A 19,757-nucleotide genomic window follows, 5' to 3' on the forward strand; every position below is an offset into this window, starting at 1 on the left:
TGTTAACCATTAAGAAAACTGAATATATCTTTTTTTTTTTTTTAACCCCATCATGTTCTTTTATGAAAAAAGATCCAGTTGTTAAACCCAAAACAGAAAAAGAAAAGCTGAAGGAACTTTTTCCAGTCCTTTGCCAACCAGACAACCCTTCTGTTCGGGTACTGATAACCATTTTCAGAACATTACTATAACTGCGTGTTTCTTGCCCCTGCTCTTCTGTCTTGTTATTTATTAGTTTAAAATTTGTCTGTCATTATATTTTGCCTTTCAAAGTAGAATCATTTGGTATCCAGATCACTCCCAGAGTACCTACAATGTACAGGAAGTTAATGGTTCCAAAAATGTGATTTTCAGGGGAAGTGAGATTGGAAACTATGGGAAATGGTGATTAGGGATATGGATTGGTATCAAATAGGCTCTGGAATAGATGCCTAATGTGTGAAATTAGGTTTTTTACTCCGTTACATGGTAGAATGCCTAATTTTTGAAGTGTTTTTATTTTTAAATTTCATTTTAGCAATTATTGAGTGCCTGCTATATTGCAAGCCCTGGTCTGAGAGCCAGGAATGCAGGAATGAACAAAACAGACAAGAGTTTCTGCCATTTTGGAGAATATATCCTACCATTAGGGTGGAGTCAGGTAGGGAGGGCAGAAAATAAACATATAAAGAGTTTAGTGAGGAGCAGACAGGCAATAAACAAGTAAATAAGCAAGTATATGACATAGCTGACAATGATAAGGACCGTGAAACAAAATAAAGTAGGGTAAAGAGAGAAATGGAATGCAAAGGGAGGGTTGTTTTTAAAAAATTTTAACATTTGTGTCCTTTATGTAGTCATCACTTGCATGCTTTTTTGGGAGGGGTGGTAGATATCTAATTGCCTTCTGTAGGGTTATATTAAAGACAAAGGGGATTTGCCTAATGTAAAGTGACTTCTAAGAGCCTTTGCTCATTCCTTCTGCCTCTTTCTTAAATTGTGTTGGAAGTATCTCCACCTCTCTTCGGTTTTCTTCATGTAAGTGCTCTGTGATTTGGGCGCTGTCAATTCGTAGCTGCACTTGAAGTACAGATTATTGAATGATTTTTTTCCCCCTCTCCTGTTAACTTTGCTGACCTCTGCCCCTGTAGACCATGCTGGACGAGGATGATGTGAAAGTTGCTGTGGATGTCTTGAAGGAACTGGAAGCCTTAATGCCTAGCGCAGCAGGCCAAGAAAAGCAGAGAGATGCTGAGCACCGGTTTGTCCTTAAGATACTTTGGAAATTTAAGATACTGTGATTGTTGAATTTTGTAGACCAGCCAAGCAAAATTTGGGGCAAATTTATAGAATCTGGGTATGTACCATATTCTTGGATCTATTTTCATCGCTCCCTGCTAAGACTGTGTGCAGCATATGCTAAGATGTACAGAAGATAGAAATCTGAATATATTTGTGGTCTGGTCCTCTACTGGCCTGCAGGGTTGTCATAGTTATTGAAATTCAACTCAGTTCAGTTCAGTACTTAGCAAGCACCTACCCTCTGCATGGCACTGTGCTGACTGCTTGGGGATGCAAAGATGAAATAGGGCTGGTTTCTTTTTTCAAACAGGTGCTTCTTGATTTGTTAGGGACAGGACAAAGAAGAAGAGGAGGAGCCGAGAGCGAGACAGAGACCGAGACCGAGACCGAGACCGAGACCGAGACCGAGACCGAGACCACAAACGGAGACACCGGTCCCGCTCTCGATCACATTCCAGGACCCGGGAGAGGAATAAAGGGAAGTCTAGATATCGGTCAAGGAGCAGAAGTCAGAGTCCCCTCAAAGATCGGAAGGACAGGGACAAGTATGGGGAGAGGAATCTGGACAGATGGCGGGATAAGCATGTGGACCGCCCTCCCCCGGAAGAGCCCGCCATTGGGGACATTTACAATGGCAAAGTTACCAGCATCATGCAGTTTGGGTGCTTTGTGCAGCTGGAGGGATTAAGGTAATGGCTGGTGTTTTCTTTCACTGGTCAGAATTTCTTTCATCACTGGGGGTTTTTATATTCTAAAGAGTTACTATGATTAATGATATTTAAATCAAAATAGCCATACCAGGTTCTTTTGAAATTGACTTTTTATTTGAATTGTCACGGAACCATTTGCTCTTTCCTCTTCTTTCAGGAGATGTGCCCTTTTGCCATTTGAGGCAGGTGAAAATTTGTCCCCCACCCCATCCCAAAGTCTTTTCTTTGGGAGGGTAGAAAATGCTATTTTTTTGTTTGACCACCTCCTTGGTACTTTCCTCTTGAGTTTGAGAATGTTTACTTGTGTTCAGTTCCAACAAATGTGGAAATAGGTTGGGGAAAATTATTTTTAAGCATGCTGCATATGTGTCATCTGGAACTCTGTCCCTCAGGAAGCGGTGGGAAGGCCTGGTGCACATCTCTGAGCTCCGGCGAGAAGGCCGTGTGGCCAATGTGGCTGATGTGGTGAGCAAAGGCCAGAGGGTCAAGGTCAAAGTGCTGTCTTTCACTGGGACCAAGACCAGCCTGAGTATGAAGGTAGGTAAGCTGTGCAGCCTTTTCCCACATTTGATGGCCACATCTGAGAGCAAGTGAGCAGCTATAGATTCTTTGTTTTCATGCCTTAGGATGTGGATCAAGAGACTGGAGAAGATCTGAACCCAAATCGACGGCGAAATCTAGTTGGAGAGACCAATGAGGAGACTTCGATGCGGAATCCTGACAGACCCACTCACCTGTCCCTTGTCAGTGCCCCTGAAGTGGAAGATGACTCACTAGAGCGCAAGCGCCTCACCCGGATCTCTGACCCAGAGAAATGGGAGATCAAACAGGTTGGGACTATTAGCTTTTATGGCCACATAGTCATTCAGCATGTAGCAGGGTTGTTAGGAGTGTGGGCCCTGGAATGCGACAGCCTGGGGTGACTGATCCTGAGCCAAGTTACTCTACCTCTTTGTGCTTCAGTGTCTTCATCTGTAAAACAGGGATAATTTTGTGGGGGTGAAATGAGCTGATAGAAGTGGAGCGCCTAGGTCAGTGCCTGGTATGTGGTAAATGCTCTGTAATTGTTCCTTCTTGTCTGAAAACCATGGTGTGCCTGCACTGCACTGTAGCTAGAGCTACAAAGATGAATGTATTGTGCTTCCCACCCTTGAGGAACTCAAAGCCCAGTGGAGGAGATAGATCTAAACTAATAAGTGCGAGGGCTTCCATAATAAGAAATGTGCAGAGTGCTATGGAAACAAGGGAAGGAGCAGATAACTCTTCCTGGCACCATGTTGCAGCGCTCACCAATGATGGGATATGTGATGTTTGACATATCCTCTTGGATATGATCAGAGGAGAAAAACCTATGTGAAAGATCTGTTTAAACACTTCTGCAAAAGATGAGGTTTAACCCTAGGAGGTTACAAATGCCGCTTTCTATCTTTCGGCTAGATGATTGCTGCCAATGTCCTTTCCAAAGAAGAGTTTCCAGACTTTGATGAAGAGACTGGTATTCTCCCTAAAGTGGATGATGAAGAAGGTAACTAGCCCCTTGGATCGGGCAGGATAATGAATCTGGAGGATAATTGGCAATTAAGCCATTGAACTGGTCGGTTTATTTGTAGCTTGACCTAGTACTTAGTAATCATTTGTTTCTTTTTTTTTTTAAGATTTATTTTATTTAGTAATCATTTGTTTCTTGGATCTCACCAGTCATTTCTAAAAGAACAAGAGTCCTTCCATGATGGAAGCATGATGGAAAAGGTTCATTTTCCCCACAAACATTAATACATTTACAGGAATCCTATTGTAGTTATTGTTTATAATAAAATTCAAGGATATAAAGAGCCATATTTGTATCTTGGGGAGTAAATTGGATCTCATATGCCAAGTAATTGTTCTAAAATCCTGGATCCATTTAGATTACCATTGAGTTATCCTGGAAAAAACTTTTTATTTAGCCCATTAACAATTTTTTAAACAACAATAATAAATGAGCACCTATATACCCGCTTCCTAGCTTAAGTATTAGAACTTTACCAGTACCTTTGAAGTCCCTACATGCCCCTCTCTGATGAGCTCTTCCTCTCTCCTTGGGGTAACCACCATCCTAAATTTTCTGTTAATGACTGGCTTGCTTTCTTTAGAATTTGTCCATCAGTGTATTCATCTTTAAACATTATGTTGTTTAGTTGGTGTACTAGTTAGCCAAAGGGGTGCTAATGCAAAGTACCAGAAATCTGTTGACTTTTATAAAGGGTATTTATTTGAGGTGGAAGCTTATAGTCACAAGGCCTTAAAGAGTCCACCTCAAGGTACCATAAGAGGTACTTTCTCACCAGAGTCATTTGCCACGTTTTGAAGCAAGATGACGGGCGATGTCTGCGAGGGTTCAACCTTCTTCCTTTTAAGGCTCTTTGGTCCCAGCTGCTTCTGCTCTCAGCTGTAGGCTGACATAATGCTTGTCTCTCTCCCTGGGGCTCCTTTCTTTCCAGGCTTAGCTGCTCTGTTGTCTTCACAAGATCAGCTGTAGACTATCAGGCTCATCTCTCTTCCTGGGGCCTCTGTTGTGTCTAGTGAGCTGTCTCTTTTCCTCTGTTCTTCTCTGTGTCTACTTCCATGTGAGAATCCATTTTATCAGCCCACCAAGGGGACTGGGACTCAACACTGAGTTGCACTGTAATGATGTGGTTGAGTCAAAGCCCTAATCTTAATGTAATTTAATTACATGTCTCAGCTGAATCTAATATAATTAAAGGGTTATCATGCCCAGAGGATGTTTACAAACATAATTTCTCTTTTTGGAATTCATAAATATTCTCAAACTGCCACACTTGGTCTGTTTTTGAACTTCAGATAAATCAATCATATGTATTCTTTGTGGGGTTTTTTGACTTATCATTATGCTTTTGATATTTATCCACGTTGATTCTTTTAGCTGTGTTTCTTTCATTTTACTGATGTAAAGTGTTTTAGTATATAAACTCATCATTTTTCCATTTTCTTTTTTTTGAGGTACCAGGGGTCAGGGATTGAACCTGGGACCTCGCATGTGGGAAGCCAGCACCCAACTGCTTAGCCACATTGGCTCCCCTGAGTTGGTTCCCATGTTTGTTTTTGCTTGTTGATTGTTTCCATCTTCTACAGGAGGCACTGGGACCAGAACCTGGTACCTCCCATGTGGGAAGCAGGCACTCAACTGCTTGAGCCACATCTGTTCCCCTTTCCATTTTCTTTTGATAGATAGGGGTTGTTCCTGTTCTTTGAGGTTTTGTTTTTTAACTTTTTGTATGATATTATTATGAAGTTCTTTTATTTATTTCTTAGTGCTTATATGTAAGACCTTTTCTTTCTCCTAAACATTTAGAAAAAGAATTACCATGTAGTAGGAAATGTGCATGTTCACCTTTACCAGGCAGTTCCAAATTGTTTTTCCAAAATTCTTTTGTGCCAATTTGCATTTCTCCCAGAAGGGTAAGAGAGTTGCTGCTGTTGTTTTGCCAGCCTGATATCTTTGCCAGCACTTGAATTTGTCCAACTTATTTTTTTGCCTAATGTATTGTGGGTTAAGAATTATTCCATAATGAAGGTGGGTGACAAATGCTTTAGTACCACCTGGAATGTCAAAATAGCCTTTTCCACAGGGTCTGGTCAGTTCTTGGGCCTTAGAAGTGGGGAGGAGAACAGTCATCTGGATTAGAGTACTATGTTTGTTACTGTTCTTTTGACATTGGGAGCTATCTTGGGTAAAGATTACTGGTATCCATGGATATTAATTGTTCTGGTGAAAATGCTTGGTCATTTTCCCTTTTGCTTTAGTTAATTCTTCTTTGGGGGTGTTTTTAGATGAGGACCTTGAAATTGAACTGGTTGAAGAAGAACCTCCATTCCTGAGAGGGCACACCAAGCAGAGCATGGACATGAGCCCCATTAAAATCGTGAAGGTGAGAAATGCTGAAACTCTAACCGGGAAATGTCAAGGAGCCTTCTTTTCTTAAGGTAACAGGTCAGGTTTTCAGAACAGATAATTACAGATCTGTGTAAGCAGAACTTAGGTCACAGGAGGTAACACTGGCGCTTAGCCAGAGTCTGAATGTTTTTGTTTTAAAGGAAGGTTAGAGTTGACTTTGTTGCTTTTTCATTTTTAATTCTTTTATCCTCATCTTAGTGGTGTTTTGGAAGGAAGCCGGGATAAATCCATCTTCTGTTTTATCATTACTTTTGCCCAGGTTCCTTAGGGCTTGAATCATTACTTTGTAGACTCAAAGACAATTTTGAAGGCTTCACTTGACTGACTAGGCCTGGTCGAAATAGGAAGCTATCGTGTTGGGTGGTTGAGGCAGAGCTGGGAGGAGAATTCAACCAAGAATTCACAGAATTGTTATGATAAAATTTTACGTCTAGAGAAGGGTACCTTTTTTTTTTAAGATTTATTTATTTATTTATTTATTTATTTATCTCCCCTTCTCCACCCCCACCCCAGTTGTCTGTTCTCTGTGTCCGTTTGCTGCGTCTTCTTTGTCCACTTCTGTTGTCGTCAGCAACATGGGAATCTGTGTTTCTTTTCGTTGCGTCATCTTGTTGTGTCAGCTCTCCGTGTGCACGGTGCCATTCCTGGGCAGGCCGCACCTTCCTTCGCGCTGGGCAGCTCTCCCCACGGGGCGCACTCCTTGTGCGTGGGGCTCCCCTACGCGGGGGACACCCCTGCGTGGCAGGGCACTCCTTGTGTGCATCAGCACTGCGCATGGGCCAGCTCCACATGTGTCAAGGAGGCCCTGGGTTTGAACCGCGGACGTCCCATGTGGTAGACGGATGCCCTAACCACTGGGCCAAGTCCGCCGCCGAGAAGGGTACCTTAATGGTCTCCCAGCCCAGCCACTTGGTAATGCTGCGTCCTTCTGCAGTGTTCCTCCCATGTGGTCATCTCACAACTGCTGGACATTGTTAGTGAAGGGATTCACATCCCTTAGGAGATGTAACCCCTCTTTATTTTATTTTATTTTTTTTAAAGATTTATTTATTTATTTAATTCCTTCCCCCCCCCCCGTTTGTCTGTTCTTGGTGTCTGTTTGCTGCGTCTTGTTTCTTTGTCCGCTTCTGTTGTCGTCAGCGGCACGGGAAGTGTGGGCGGCGCCATTCCTGGGCAGGCTGCTCTTTCTTTTCGCGCTGGGCGGCTCTCCTCACGGGCGCACTCCTTGCGCGTGGGGCTCCCCCACGCGGGGGACACCCTTGTGTGGCAAGGCACTCCTTGCTCGCATCAGCACTGCGCATGGCCAGCTCCACACGGGTCAAGGAGGCCGGGGTTTGAACCGCCGACCTCCCATATGGTAGACGGACGCCCTAACCACTGGGCCAAAGTCCGTTTCCCTGTAACCCCTCTTTAAATGATCTAATCATTAGTTCTTCTTTAGGTGGAGCTGAAATCTGTCTTACTGAGGTGTCCACATTGCTCTTGATTTTATTTCTCAGGTCCATACAGAATTTTTATCCTTTCCTTAACATGTCCTTCATAAATTTAATGATAACATCATTCATCTCCCTTCTGGGACCTTCAAACTAAAGATATCCAGTTCCCTCAGTGATTGATCGTTGTCCTCATTCATTTTGTCTGAATATACCATTGTTTATCCATTTCTTTGATGTCATTTAGTCCTTTGATATGAACTTTCCTTCAGGCGTGTTCTCATTTTTTCAGATTAGAGTGGCTTGACATATTTATTTTATTTACTAGACATTTAATGCCTGCTAAGATCCTATTCTAATGTTTTTTCCTCTGTTGCCCTAGAACCCAGATGGCTCCCTTTCCCAAGCAGCTATGATGCAGAGTGCCTTGGCCAAAGAAAGGCGGGAACTCAAGCAGGCCCAGCGGGAAGCAGAGATGGATTCTATTCCCATGGGACTCAATAAACACTGGGTTGATCCTCTGCCTGATGGTAGGACCCTGAGAAGGAAGCGTGTACTTTAAAAAAAACTTGACCCTTCAGGTTCACAGGGAGGGAGGCACTGCTAGCACATGCTGAAAATTTAGCCTTGGTTTTGGTGTTTTGTTTTTTTCCTTCAGTTAATGCAAGCTGTTTTTTGTTTGTTTCTTTTTATTTTTTTTAATTTATAATTAAAACCAAAAATGTTTTAGTAACCCTGGCCAAATCATCATACGCTGGCTGAATTTTCTTCTAGATAACTTAAAATTTTCACTTCAAGATAATAAAGCTATGAAACTTCCCTTTTCCTAAAACTCTTTGGGGGAGGGGAAAATGGTATTAATCAGATACTTCCCCCTTTAATGGAAGGCTTCCGTGATCCTCCTTTAGCCTCTGCCAAGACTCACTCACTTGGTCCCTAGGCTTAAGTATTTTTCTTAGCTGGCTTTTGCTATCAAATTTGTAAAAGATTTGCATGTCCTAAAGAACGTTAAAATTTTGGTCATTCTTTTGCTCTTTATTCACAGCCTTAAATCCCAAGGTTAACTTGAAAACACTCTGCTAAGTAGAAGCCAGGCACACAGGGCCACATACTGTATGATGCTCTTATATGAAATGGTTAGAATAGGCAAATCCATAAAGCAGAAAGTTGATTAGTGTTTGCTCAGGGATGGAGGGAGGAGAGAATGGGGAGTGATTGCTAATGGGTAGGGGATTTCCTTGGAGGGGGATGAAAATGTTCTAAAATTAGATAGTGATGATGGTTGTACAACTCTGAATATATTAAAAGTCACTGAATTGTACACTTTAAAATGGTTAAAATGGTGAATTTTATGTTAATCCCTGGGTTTTCATGATGTCACATGAGTAGGTCTTCACTTCCCTCAGAAGCTGGCCTTTTTTCTGTCTGGAGATATGCATATGGAACACCACTTGTCACGGCCTTTCCTTCCCTTTCTCCCTATTCTTGCTTTCATAGTCTTTGCTTCAGGTTAATTTGTTCCTTTGGGTACTGCAGGGCAGGGCTTAGACTTAACTGAGCTTATACGTGTGCTACCCTCTTGCCTTCATTCTGGGGTTTTCCCCTGTTGCAACTTGAAGTGACGTAAGGAGAAGACTAAGTTGTCTGTTTTCCTTCCCAGCGGAAGGTAGGCAGATTGCTGCCAACATGAGAGGCATTGGGATGATGCCCAACGACATTCCTGAGTGGAAGAAACATGCCTTTGGAGGCAACAAAGCCTCTTATGGAAAAAAGACCCAGATGTCAATCATTGAGCAGAGGGAGAGCCTACCCATCTACAAACTGAAGGAGCAGCTGGTCCAGGTGAGAAGCCCTTTTATGATGCATTGGTGGTGGTGGTGGTGATGGGAGGGGGGTGGTTTCTAAAAGAGGGGATGACATTTTAAAATTGAAATTAGCTGGACGGTTGTGTGTGTATTTGAAGTGGCTTTTCTAAAAGGGTTCAAGAAAAAAAAAAGAAAAAAGTTTCCAAGTGTTTTTTTTAGTCTGAATATTTTTCTTTTCTAAAAGGGGATAGATCTCTTTGAACCAGGGATTGTGGCACAGTTTCAATGGGCAGAATATTGTGTTGAATGGACCATCAGCTCTTGTCAGTAAGAAAGAATGGGGATACTGAGCCAACAAATCCATATAAAAACTTGATTCATATACTTATTTTCATATTACAGAGATCCAGTTTTAAAAAATTTTTCATTTAAATTTTTTTTTTTTTACATTAAAAGGCTTTATTTGCAAGGGAGCAGAGTTATTTTTTGTTTGTTTTTTAATACATAAGAGATCCACTTTTAAGATCACCAGCCTTTCCCTGAGGTAACCTAGTTTTCTAGGTTTTAGATATTTTATATGTATATATAAGCAAGTACAAATATATACATCCATATATATGCAGACCTGTATACATTATATGTTTTTTTTTTTTTTTTAGGAGGTGCTAGGGATTGAACCCAGGATCTTGTACATGCAAAGCACGTGCTCAACCACTGAGCTACACCCACTCCTTTTAAAAAAATTTTTTTATTATTATATATTTTATACATACTGCGTATATTTTTAAATGGTAGCATATTATATACACTGTCTGCATCTTGCTCTTTCCATTTAATGATGTATATCAGAGATCATTCCACATCCTTATTTTTCATGTGCCTTTTAAATGCTTCTTTGTGTGAATGTGCTCTAGTTTAACAAGACCCATATTAGTGGACACACAAGTTGATATCAATCCTTTGCTGTTATAAACAATACCAGCATAAATTTGGAAATAAGGAATAGGTGACCTTTGAAAGGGAGGTACTGGGGACTTGGGAGTGGTGGTGGGGAGGAACACTTTTTATTTGATTTTTGAATTTACTGTTGAATTCTTTAACCATATGTATGCAATAACTTAAAAAATACTGTATTATCAGGGATATCTGGGTGGTGGTTTATGCTTTAGCATCTTCTTCATATTTATGATTTAAGTAAACTGACAAATGTTCTTGAAAAATATAAAATTGAGTCCTTAAAAAAAGAATACCAATGAAGTTTAAAGCTTTAAACTTAAACACAAAGAAAATAAGAAAGTGGAAAATTATATAAAGTCCTGTTGCTCATAGAAAATCACCATTAACATTAATTTTTCCTAAGATTTTTTTTTTGCATATCATAAAAATATTTTTAAAATTAGTTGTAATCTTACCATATGTTCCATGACTCTTTTTTCTCACTTAGTGCTAAAACATAAGCATTATTTTTTCTTTTTTTTTTTAAGATTTATTTTTATTTATTTATTTCTCCCCATCCCTTCGTTTTTTGCATTTGCTGTGTCTGTCTGTTGTGTGCTGGTCTTCTTTTTAGGAAGTACTGGGAACCAAACCTGGGACCTCCGATGTGGGAGGGAGGCGCCCAATCACTTGAGTCACCTTCACTCCCTGCTTTGTTGCGTGTCTCATGTTTTCCTCACGTCTCTTGTTGCGTCAGTTCGCTGCACCTGCCCTTCACATCAGCTCACTGTCTTGCTCGTCTTCTTTAGGAGGTATCAGGAACTGAACCCAGGACCTCCCGTGTAGTAGGCAGGAACTCAGTCGCTTGGGTCACATCCGCTTCCCAGCATTATTTCTTTTACTTCAGAATAATGTATAGCAGATTTTAATGATTGTACTTATATTCTCTTGCTTTCAGGCTGTCCATGACAATCAGATCCTGATTGTTATTGGAGAGACAGGATCTGGGAAGACAACGCAGATCACCCAGTACCTGGCGGAGGCGGGCTACACTTCCAGGGGCAAGATTGGATGTACCCAGCCCAGGAGGGTGGCAGCCATGTCAGTGGCCAAAAGAGTGTCGGAGGAGTTTGGTTGTTGCTTGGGCCAAGAGGTGAGTGGGTAGTGAAGTTGCTGTGGAAATGCCTAGAGAAAAGTATCAAGGCCCAGATCTCTTTATCTATAAAGTGGGACTCAGGTTTCTTCTTAGGCAGACAAGTGACCCATGATGATGTCATTATCATCATCAGTCTGTTCAAGGTCAAGTCCAAGGCAGACTTTACTATGAGGAAGTTACTGCACATCTTGGACAGATTCGTATCTATTAAGATTTTGGGCAACAGTGTGACTGGACAGAACTCTTTCCTGGTGACCCCTGGTGACTGCGGAAAGAAGAGGTTTGTATTTGAGGTTTTCACCTGCTTTGCTTTAGGTGGGCTACACCATTCGATTTGAAGACTGCACCAGCCCTGAAACAGTAATCAAGTATATGACAGACGGGATGTTGCTCAGAGAATGCCTCATTGACCCTGACCTCACTCAGTACGCAATCATCATGTTAGACGAGGCGCACGAGAGAACAATTCACACTGACGTGCTTTTTGGATTGTTGAAAAAGGTAGCTAGATGCTCTTTAGTGTCCCTTTACTGGAACTTAATTCTGGGAATTGGATTTTGAGTACCAGTGCCTCTGTGGCTAGTCCTTTTTTATAAACCACATGACATTTCCCTTCAGACGGTTCAGAAACGGCAGGATATGAAGCTGATTGTCACCTCAGCCACCTTAGATGCAGTGAAGTTTTCCCAGTACTTCTATGAAGCTCCCATCTTCACCATCCCAGGTCGTACGTATCCAGTAGAAATACTGTACACGAAGGAACCCGAGACAGATTATCTGGATGCCAGCTTGATCACTGTGATGCAGATCCATCTAACAGAACCACCAGGTGAGAGGAAAGAGCATTTTTTTCTTTTAAGCCAAAGTCTTAGTGTGGGTGTCTTGCTTGCTAATCTTTTAAAAAAATGTTTTTGAATATTGGCTGGTCTCCAACTTGCATGTTTGAAGTGGTGGTGGTGAAAATTTGAGTAATTGTTGCAGGGTTTAAATACACCTACTTAAGCATGGATAGATGAAAACCTTTTGGAAATGTGAGTATGTGCTTTCTATTATTTGGAGCTTGTTAATTTCACCATAGAGTTTGTTAGTTTCACTGGAGCCTTTGTATAGACACACATACACAGTTAGAAAGTGAATTGATGCCTCTTCTCTGTAGGTGATATCCTGGTCTTCCTGACGGGTCAGGAAGAGATTGACACTGCTTGTGAGATCCTGTATGAACGAATGAAATCCCTGGGACCTGATGTCCCAGAGTTGATTATTCTCCCTGTGTACTCTGCTCTTCCCAGTGAGATGCAGACCCGAATCTTTGACCCAGCTCCACCTGGCAGCAGAAAGGTAATATTGGGCAGGGAGGAGGCCCCATCATGCTTTGAAACCATGGCCATAATGAGAATTGCTAAAGGTGTCAGCAGGTCTTGTTTGTTATGTTTTAGAAAATAGTCCAGTCAGTTTCTTGAGGAATGAAAGTGGCCCCTGCTTCACTTCCTCTCTTTCCCTCCATCATCCGTTCTTTTTGGAACATCTCCTGGGCTTTGACCAGGCCCTGGGGTTGCAGCACGAAGACAGGCGTCTGTCAGCTGTGGGGTGTCCACCCGTGGCGGCAGGACTTAACAGAGAGAGAGGGAGCGCTGCTGGTGCCATGGATGCCCAGAGGCAGAGCAGCTAACCCTGTCTTCTTAGAGGAAGAAGGAATCTAACTGATCTTGTCCCAAGAACAAACAGATGTCCATCTAGGCCAGAAGGGCAGGAGGATATGCATTCTTTTTTTTTTTTTTTTTTTTTTCCCTCCTTTATTTTTTTTATTATTCCCTCCCCCCCCAAACACCCCCATTGTCTGCTCTCTCCATTCGCTGTGTGTTCTTCTGTTTCTCTTTGTATTCTCACTAGGTGGCTCTGGGAACCGATCCTGGGACCTTCCAGAGTGGAAGAGAGGCAATTACTCTCTTGTGCCACCTCAACTCCCTGTTCTGCTACTACTTATTTTCTCTCCTTTGTGTCTCTTGTTGCATCATGCTGTTCCAACTGTCTGCGTCAGCTGGCACTCCTGCTTGGGGTGGCTTTCCTGCACTGGGTGGCATTCCCACACAGGGCAGCACTCCTGTGTGTGCTGGCTCGCTGTGCGGGCCAGCTTGCCCTCACCAGGAGGCCCTGGGTATCGAACCCTGGACCCTCCATATGGTAGGTGGATGCTCTATCAGTTAAGCCACATCCGTTTCCCCCTTCCTCTCATTTTAAGGCAGAGCCGGAATTAAGTGTCACCTTTTATTTGCCTAGAGAGGGGGATAGCTGCACACTCTTGGGAAGGTGTCCCCTTTCACACCCCGGGGCTGGGCCCTCTCGCCTGCAGGTTGTGATTGCTACCAACATCGCAGAGACGTCACTCACTATTGACGGCATTTACTATGTGGTGGACCCGGGATTCGTGAAACAGAAAGTTTACAATTCCAAGACTGGGATTGACCAGCTTGTGGTAACGCCTATTTCTCAGGTATGGTGGATTCTGCCAGCAGCTTTCCTAAAAATCCTGGTTAGGGTCTTTCTGAAAATTTGGGGGTCCTGTTTTTGTTTTTAATTTTTTGTTAGAGAAGTTGTGGGTTACAAAACTATCCTGCATAAAATACAGGATTCCCATATACCCCCCTATTATTAACATTTTACATTGGTGTGGAACATTTGTTACAACTGATGAAAGCATTATTTTTATAATTGTACTTTAAACTCTAGCCCATGGTTTAACTTAGGGTTCAATGTTCGTGTTGTGCAGGTCCATGGATTTTTTTTTTTTAACTTTTATTCTAGTACCATACTGATGGCCTAAAATTTCCCCTTTTAACCACATCAAATATATGATTCAGTGCTGTTATTTATATTCACAGTGTTGTGCTATTGTCACCACTGCCCATTACCAGAACTTTTCCATTGTCCCAAAGAGAAACTGTACGTTTTAAGCCTTAACTCTCTATTCCCTACCTCTGTCCTCTGGCAACCTATATTTTAGATTCTGATGCTATGTTTTGCTTATTCTAATTATTTCATATCAGTGAGATCATGTAATATGTGTCTTTTTGTGTCTGGCTTATTTCACTCAATGTGTATTTTATGGCTGAATAATATTCCATTGCATCTGTATACCAAATTTTGTTTATGTATTCATTGGTTAATGGACACGTGGGTCACTGCTATCTTTTGACAGTTTTGCATTTTGAATCTTATGGGTTTCAAAGGGGAACTTTTAAGATAGTGGGTGCTTCAGTGATGTAATGGAAGGTTTGGGGTTGTTTGTTTTTAATCTTTAGAAGAGTGTTTTAACATTAAAATGCCCCATAAAACTTGAACTCTAAAAAAAAAAATGTTTGAATCCCTAGAACCTCAGATTATCCAATTTAGGTGGTAAGAGCATATTTTTTAATCTTAGCCACAGATGTCTGAGATAATAATTCATGAGTTGGTTATCTATTTCTTTGGTAATTATGGAATAGTTTCCTGTCTAAATTATGATAAAAATTAACTGATCATTTTTTTTTTGAGGGCAGTTTGGCAATAGTATATCAAAAATTTAAAATTTCATACTTTTTTTTTCTTGTGGTAGGCAGTAGTTTGTTTTTTTTTTTTTTGTCAAAAGTTCATACTTTTTAATCTATATTCCCTAACTTATGGTAATATATCTGAAACTTAGAAATAATTGTAATGGAAAAGGATGTTCATTGAAGGATTGTTGTTATTAGGGAAAAACTGGAGAAATTCTAAATGAGCTCCAAAAGGGAAGTAGTTTAATAAAATATGGTATACCCATGCCATGGAATGTGGCCATTTGTGGTGGTGTATATCTATATTTAATGACATAAGCATATAACTGTGATATATTATTTGAAAAAAAAGGGAGGTACAAAACAGCATGAATGATATAATCCAGTTTTTGTTTAAAAATAGGTTGTGTGTGCCTGTGCCCAGTGTATGTGGAGACGTGTTCACAAAGCTGAAAAGATGGCGTTCAGATGTTAGCCAAGGTTATTTCTGGGTGACTGTGCTGGTGGCTGTGGTACTAGGGCATGTGGATTTTTTCTTTCTACTTTGACATATTGTTTTAATTTTTTATAACAGGGATGCATTACTTTCATAATCTGAAATAAGAGTAAGGCTATTTTCATTTTGGAAGACTTAACAACAGCTAATATTTACAGGGAGCTTGCTGAGTGCCAGGCACTTTCCTAGAGACTTTGACATGCTTTAACTCATTATAGTCTCACATCGACCCTGTGTGATAGATATTATTCTTTTCATCCTCATGTCACAGATTAGGATTCTGAGACAGAGAGGGGTTCAGTGAGTTGCCTAAAGTCATGCAGCTGGTAGAGCCAGGATTTGAACCAGGGCAGCCTGGCTCCAGCCCGTGTGCTCTGTGCCACTTCTGGCCCAGAGTGCAGTGACCGAGAAATTAGTTACACGTGCCTTCCCTGATTTGGAGCCGGGAATTGGGCCACAGTATGTGATTGCTGCCTGGATTTGTGTGGTTAGCTGTCCTTGTATACTCCATCCTTTGGGTTGGAGTTGGCATAGCAATATGTGAATCCTGTTACTATTTGTAAGACCGACTGTTCTGTCAGAAAATAAAAAATACCCCAATTACAGATGGCTCTTTGTGCTTCCTAGGAACTTATGGCTAAACTATGTGGTTTTTTATTTGTCTGTGTGCTTTGTTTTGTTTTTTCACTTAAAAAATTCCCATCACCCTCTTCCCTGAATTACAGAAGAAATACTAGTTTACTTTTGGGAAAAAAAATTTAATTAGTCCTACTGGTAACCATTGTAACCATTGTCATCAGTTTGGTGTTTTCCCCCAGTCTTTTTTCCATGTTTGTTTTTCACATGGTTGCAATTCTAGTGTTCTAGTAAGTTTGCAGTTTTGTATGCTTTTTAAGTATTTAATGTTCCTGATTATTAAAATAATATCTGTTCAATATAAAATATTTGGTAAAATATAAAGAAAATGAAACTCATCTGCACTATCAGAATTAACCACTGTTAACATTTTAGGGTGTTTTTTCCCCTAGTCATTTCCTTCTGGTATTTTATGTATGTATATACATAAAAAGTTTTATAAAATTAGTGTTATTGTTTCATAACTTGCTTTTTTCACTTAATATAAGTGAGCATTTCCTTTTGTCAACAAATGGTCTCATACTGATTTTTTAAATTGCTACATTGTCATCCTTTATAAGATTAATGTAATTTTAGTTCACTTATGTTTTTGGTCATAACTGTGGGGATGGTGTTTTGAAGGTATATTTCTGTGTGTCTTTACTATATTTCTCCCATTCACCCTGCTTATATGTGCCTCACTTGAACAAACTTTCCTATACTACTGAGTATTTTAGAGGGGCGGGTAAGAGCACTGGTAGTCTTGGAAATGATTCTAAAGGAAGTGAAATAAACCAGCCCCCATTTCCTATTTTGCCAGTAGCTAAGTGCCCCTTTTTCACAGATTTCCTGGATAAAGCTGTTAAGCAGATGTTTAACCAGATATGTTCCTTTTATATGCCCAACCCTCTAGGCTCAGGCAAAGCAACGAGCTGGCAGAGCAGGGAGAACAGGCCCAGGGAAGTGTTATAGGCTGTACACAGAACGTGCCTACCGAGATGAAATGCTGACTACCAATGTGCCAGAGATCCAGAGAACCAACTTAGCCAGCACGGTGCTCTCTCTCAAGGTAGAAATCATTGTCTTGTTACTTGGGTTGGTGGACTAGGCCAACCCTGTGGCCTTAGTAAGTAAATCTCAGTTTTACAAACCTTATTAAATACTTAATAACCTCATGGAAGCAGTCCCTTTGAGTGAAATTCAAATGGCTATGATGACCGCCTCACCACTGGCGGGCCTGGTGCTAAACTGACTTGTCTGCTGTAAGCACATAGTTTTTCTTGCAGTAATAACCAGGAGGCTATTTGGTTATAAAGGTTTTAGTTAAGAGCATTTTTTAAAAGGAAGTTAGAAATATATAACCAGTGCCAAATTATAGATAAACTCAGTTCCCTCAACCTCTTCAGCTTTCAGCTCCCATTCTGTTCTGTTAGAACTAGAGAAAATCTCCCTATCCCAAAACTTTGCAAAGGAGCTCTCAGTATAGATTTCAGACTGGCCCGGGGGGCTTGGTTTTCATTCTGAATCATTGCTCTTCCTCTCTCAGTGCCTCGTGAGGACCTTCACTCTCTTTTGGCAGGGGGAGCCGCACGAGTAATTTCCCAAATGATGGCATTTCCCCCCAACACTAATGTTGCTGTGGAGTTGCTGGCACTTTACTGGTGCCGAGTGTTTTGCCATAATTTATTATTCATTCCCTGTGTGAGAGACTAAACAGAGCTTCAGAAAAAACCCACTTCAGCCCCAGGAGGGGGAGCAGGGAGGCAGGCACGCATCTGATGGCTCAAACTTCTGCTCCGCCTAGGCAAGTTTTATCTACTCTCTTTGACCTCTGCTCTTTGTTCTCATCCCAAAAAGGGAACTGTTAATAGTATCAGTTATGAAGATAAACGAGTGAATGCAGGTAAAGGCACTTAGCACAGCACTTAATGATTGCAAACATAATTCTTCCTGGTTATTATTCATACAGTAAGCATTTATTGAACACCTGCTGTGTTTATGGCCATGATCACTTTATGGGAAAGAAATAGAAAGCATGGGTCCTACCACATCACCCTTTATGCACACTTGAATAGTGCATCAAATTTGTTTCTTGTATTCATCAAATTAGCTATCAAACATTAAATGCTTACTTTGTGCCAGTGGCATAGATGACACCGTGTTATTATGATTTCGTGATACGGTTCTTACCCAGTGCAAACTGTTTGAGAGCAGGGACCATATCTTAGTCATCCTTATGTCCCTACTACCTAACATGGTACAGAGCACTTAACTGTTGCACAGGAGAAATGATGTATGAGAGACAGGAGAGGCCAGGGTGCTGTCATTTTGAGGGAGTGTTTTTTAGAGTTTTCTGAGAAAGTATATCTTTCCAATAATCTGAGTTTTGTGTGACCCTGGCCTTGGGGTTACTACAATCTCCTAGAGGGCTTCCTAATTGCAATTAAAGAAACAGGAGAGAATGTGGTGAGTAGCTTGCCTCCATGTTAACACCTGGTGCCCAGGCTGACCTTCCCACCGCGGCTTTCTTCTTCCTTTACTAGGCCATGGGCATCAATGACCTGCTGTCCTTTGACTTCATGGATGCTCCGCCGATGGAAACCTTGATCACAGCCATGGAGCAGCTGTACACACTGGGGGCCCTGGACGACGAGGGCCTGCTTACTCGTCTGGGCCGCAGGGTAGGGGACTGACTTGGCAGCCTTCCATAGTCTTTGGACTATTCTGAATTAAGCTCTGAGATCCTGGGAACGTTTAGAGTAGAATTCGAATTTCCTCTTTTTATTTCCATTATTACTTTAAATTATTTCTTCTTTGTAGAAAAAGGAATTCTATCTACAGTCAGTCAGTTTTACCCTAGTATACATTACAGAGCATAGTATTCATTTTAAAAGATGTCTGCAAAATTCCTATCTACCCCAAAAGTAGTTATGATTTTGGTCACATATGTTCCATCAGGGTTTATTTGATAGAGAAAAAAAGATTCCACAACATTCTTCTCATAGAGATAGGCATCCCACATTGTTTTGAAAGGTGTGTTTTGGGGGAATTCCTTATGATTCGTTACCCACAGACCATTGCCTCACACTGCCCAGGCCAGATGTGTCTTCCACAGACAAGGAACTGTAGTGTCGTCTTCTCCCTCTAGATGGCAGAGTTCCCTCTGGAGCCGATGCTGTGCAAAATGCTGATCATGTCTGTGCATCTGGGATGCAGTGAGGAAATGCTGACCATTGTGTCCATGCTGTCTGTGCAGAATGTCTTCTACAGGCCAAAGGTAGGAGTTCAGACCCACATTTGGGTCGGGGTGAGTGAGGTTGGGTGCCATCAGCCTGTTGCCACTGTGATACTTTGACGTGGACATTTCTGGCAGGGCCATGTAGGGCTTCCTGGAACGGCTGGATGTTCGGGTAGTAGCTAGTAACTACTGGGTGGAAAATGGTCCTATGTCCCCTGTTTGTCAGGATAAACAAGCCCTCGCAGATCAGAAGAAGGCCAAATTCCACCAGACCGAAGGGGACCACCTCACCCTGCTGGCTGTGTACAATTCCTGGAAGAACAACAAGTTCTCCAACCCATGGTGCTATGAGAACTTTATCCAAGCCCGTTCGCTGCGCCGGGCCCAGGACATTCGCAAACAGATGTTAGGCATAATGGACAGGTGAGCTGGCGGCAGCAGGGGCCCTCCGTCAGTTTGGGTCGAACCGTCTGGTGTCTTGGCTGTTTGTCTCTGTATACCTCTGCCTAGAAAGCTGTAGGCACCTGTACTCTTGTGCCTCACATTTCTCTTTTCCTCCAGCTTCTCCATCTTTATTTTATTCCCTCTTCCCAGGCAAGGGT

The 19,757-nt window shown here is 41.6% G+C and overlaps 1 protein-coding gene across 2 annotated transcripts in view; it reads left to right on the forward strand.

Moving 5' to 3' along the window:
• Positions 1-19,757, forward strand: part of DHX8 (DEAH-box helicase 8) — a 32,083-nt gene that overhangs the window by 8,116 nt on the left and 4,210 nt on the right. For both annotated transcript variants that reach the window (XM_058284316.2, XM_058284317.2), the window contains exons 4-21: positions 73-158; positions 1,131-1,240; positions 1,611-1,970; positions 2,384-2,528; positions 2,618-2,821; positions 3,429-3,516; positions 5,823-5,920; positions 7,762-7,909; positions 9,040-9,221; positions 11,079-11,273; positions 11,592-11,777; positions 11,895-12,105; positions 12,433-12,614; positions 13,627-13,767; positions 16,831-16,986; positions 18,461-18,598; positions 19,066-19,194; positions 19,382-19,578. In XM_058284316.2, coding sequence (XP_058140299.1) covers positions 73-158; positions 1,131-1,240; positions 1,611-1,970; positions 2,384-2,528; positions 2,618-2,821; positions 3,429-3,516; positions 5,823-5,920; positions 7,762-7,909; positions 9,040-9,221; positions 11,079-11,273; positions 11,592-11,777; positions 11,895-12,105; positions 12,433-12,614; positions 13,627-13,767; positions 16,831-16,986; positions 18,461-18,598; positions 19,066-19,194; positions 19,382-19,578 — 2,956 coding nt within the window. The remainder of the gene's footprint in view (positions 1-72; positions 159-1,130; positions 1,241-1,610; positions 1,971-2,383; positions 2,529-2,617; positions 2,822-3,428; positions 3,517-5,822; positions 5,921-7,761; positions 7,910-9,039; positions 9,222-11,078; positions 11,274-11,591; positions 11,778-11,894; positions 12,106-12,432; positions 12,615-13,626; positions 13,768-16,830; positions 16,987-18,460; positions 18,599-19,065; positions 19,195-19,381; positions 19,579-19,757) is intronic.

The sequence above is a fragment of the Dasypus novemcinctus genome, chromosome 21, assembly GCF_030445035.2.
Source record: "Dasypus novemcinctus isolate mDasNov1 chromosome 21, mDasNov1.1.hap2, whole genome shotgun sequence".
Classification (NCBI taxonomy): Eukaryota; Metazoa; Chordata; class Mammalia; order Cingulata; family Dasypodidae; genus Dasypus; species Dasypus novemcinctus.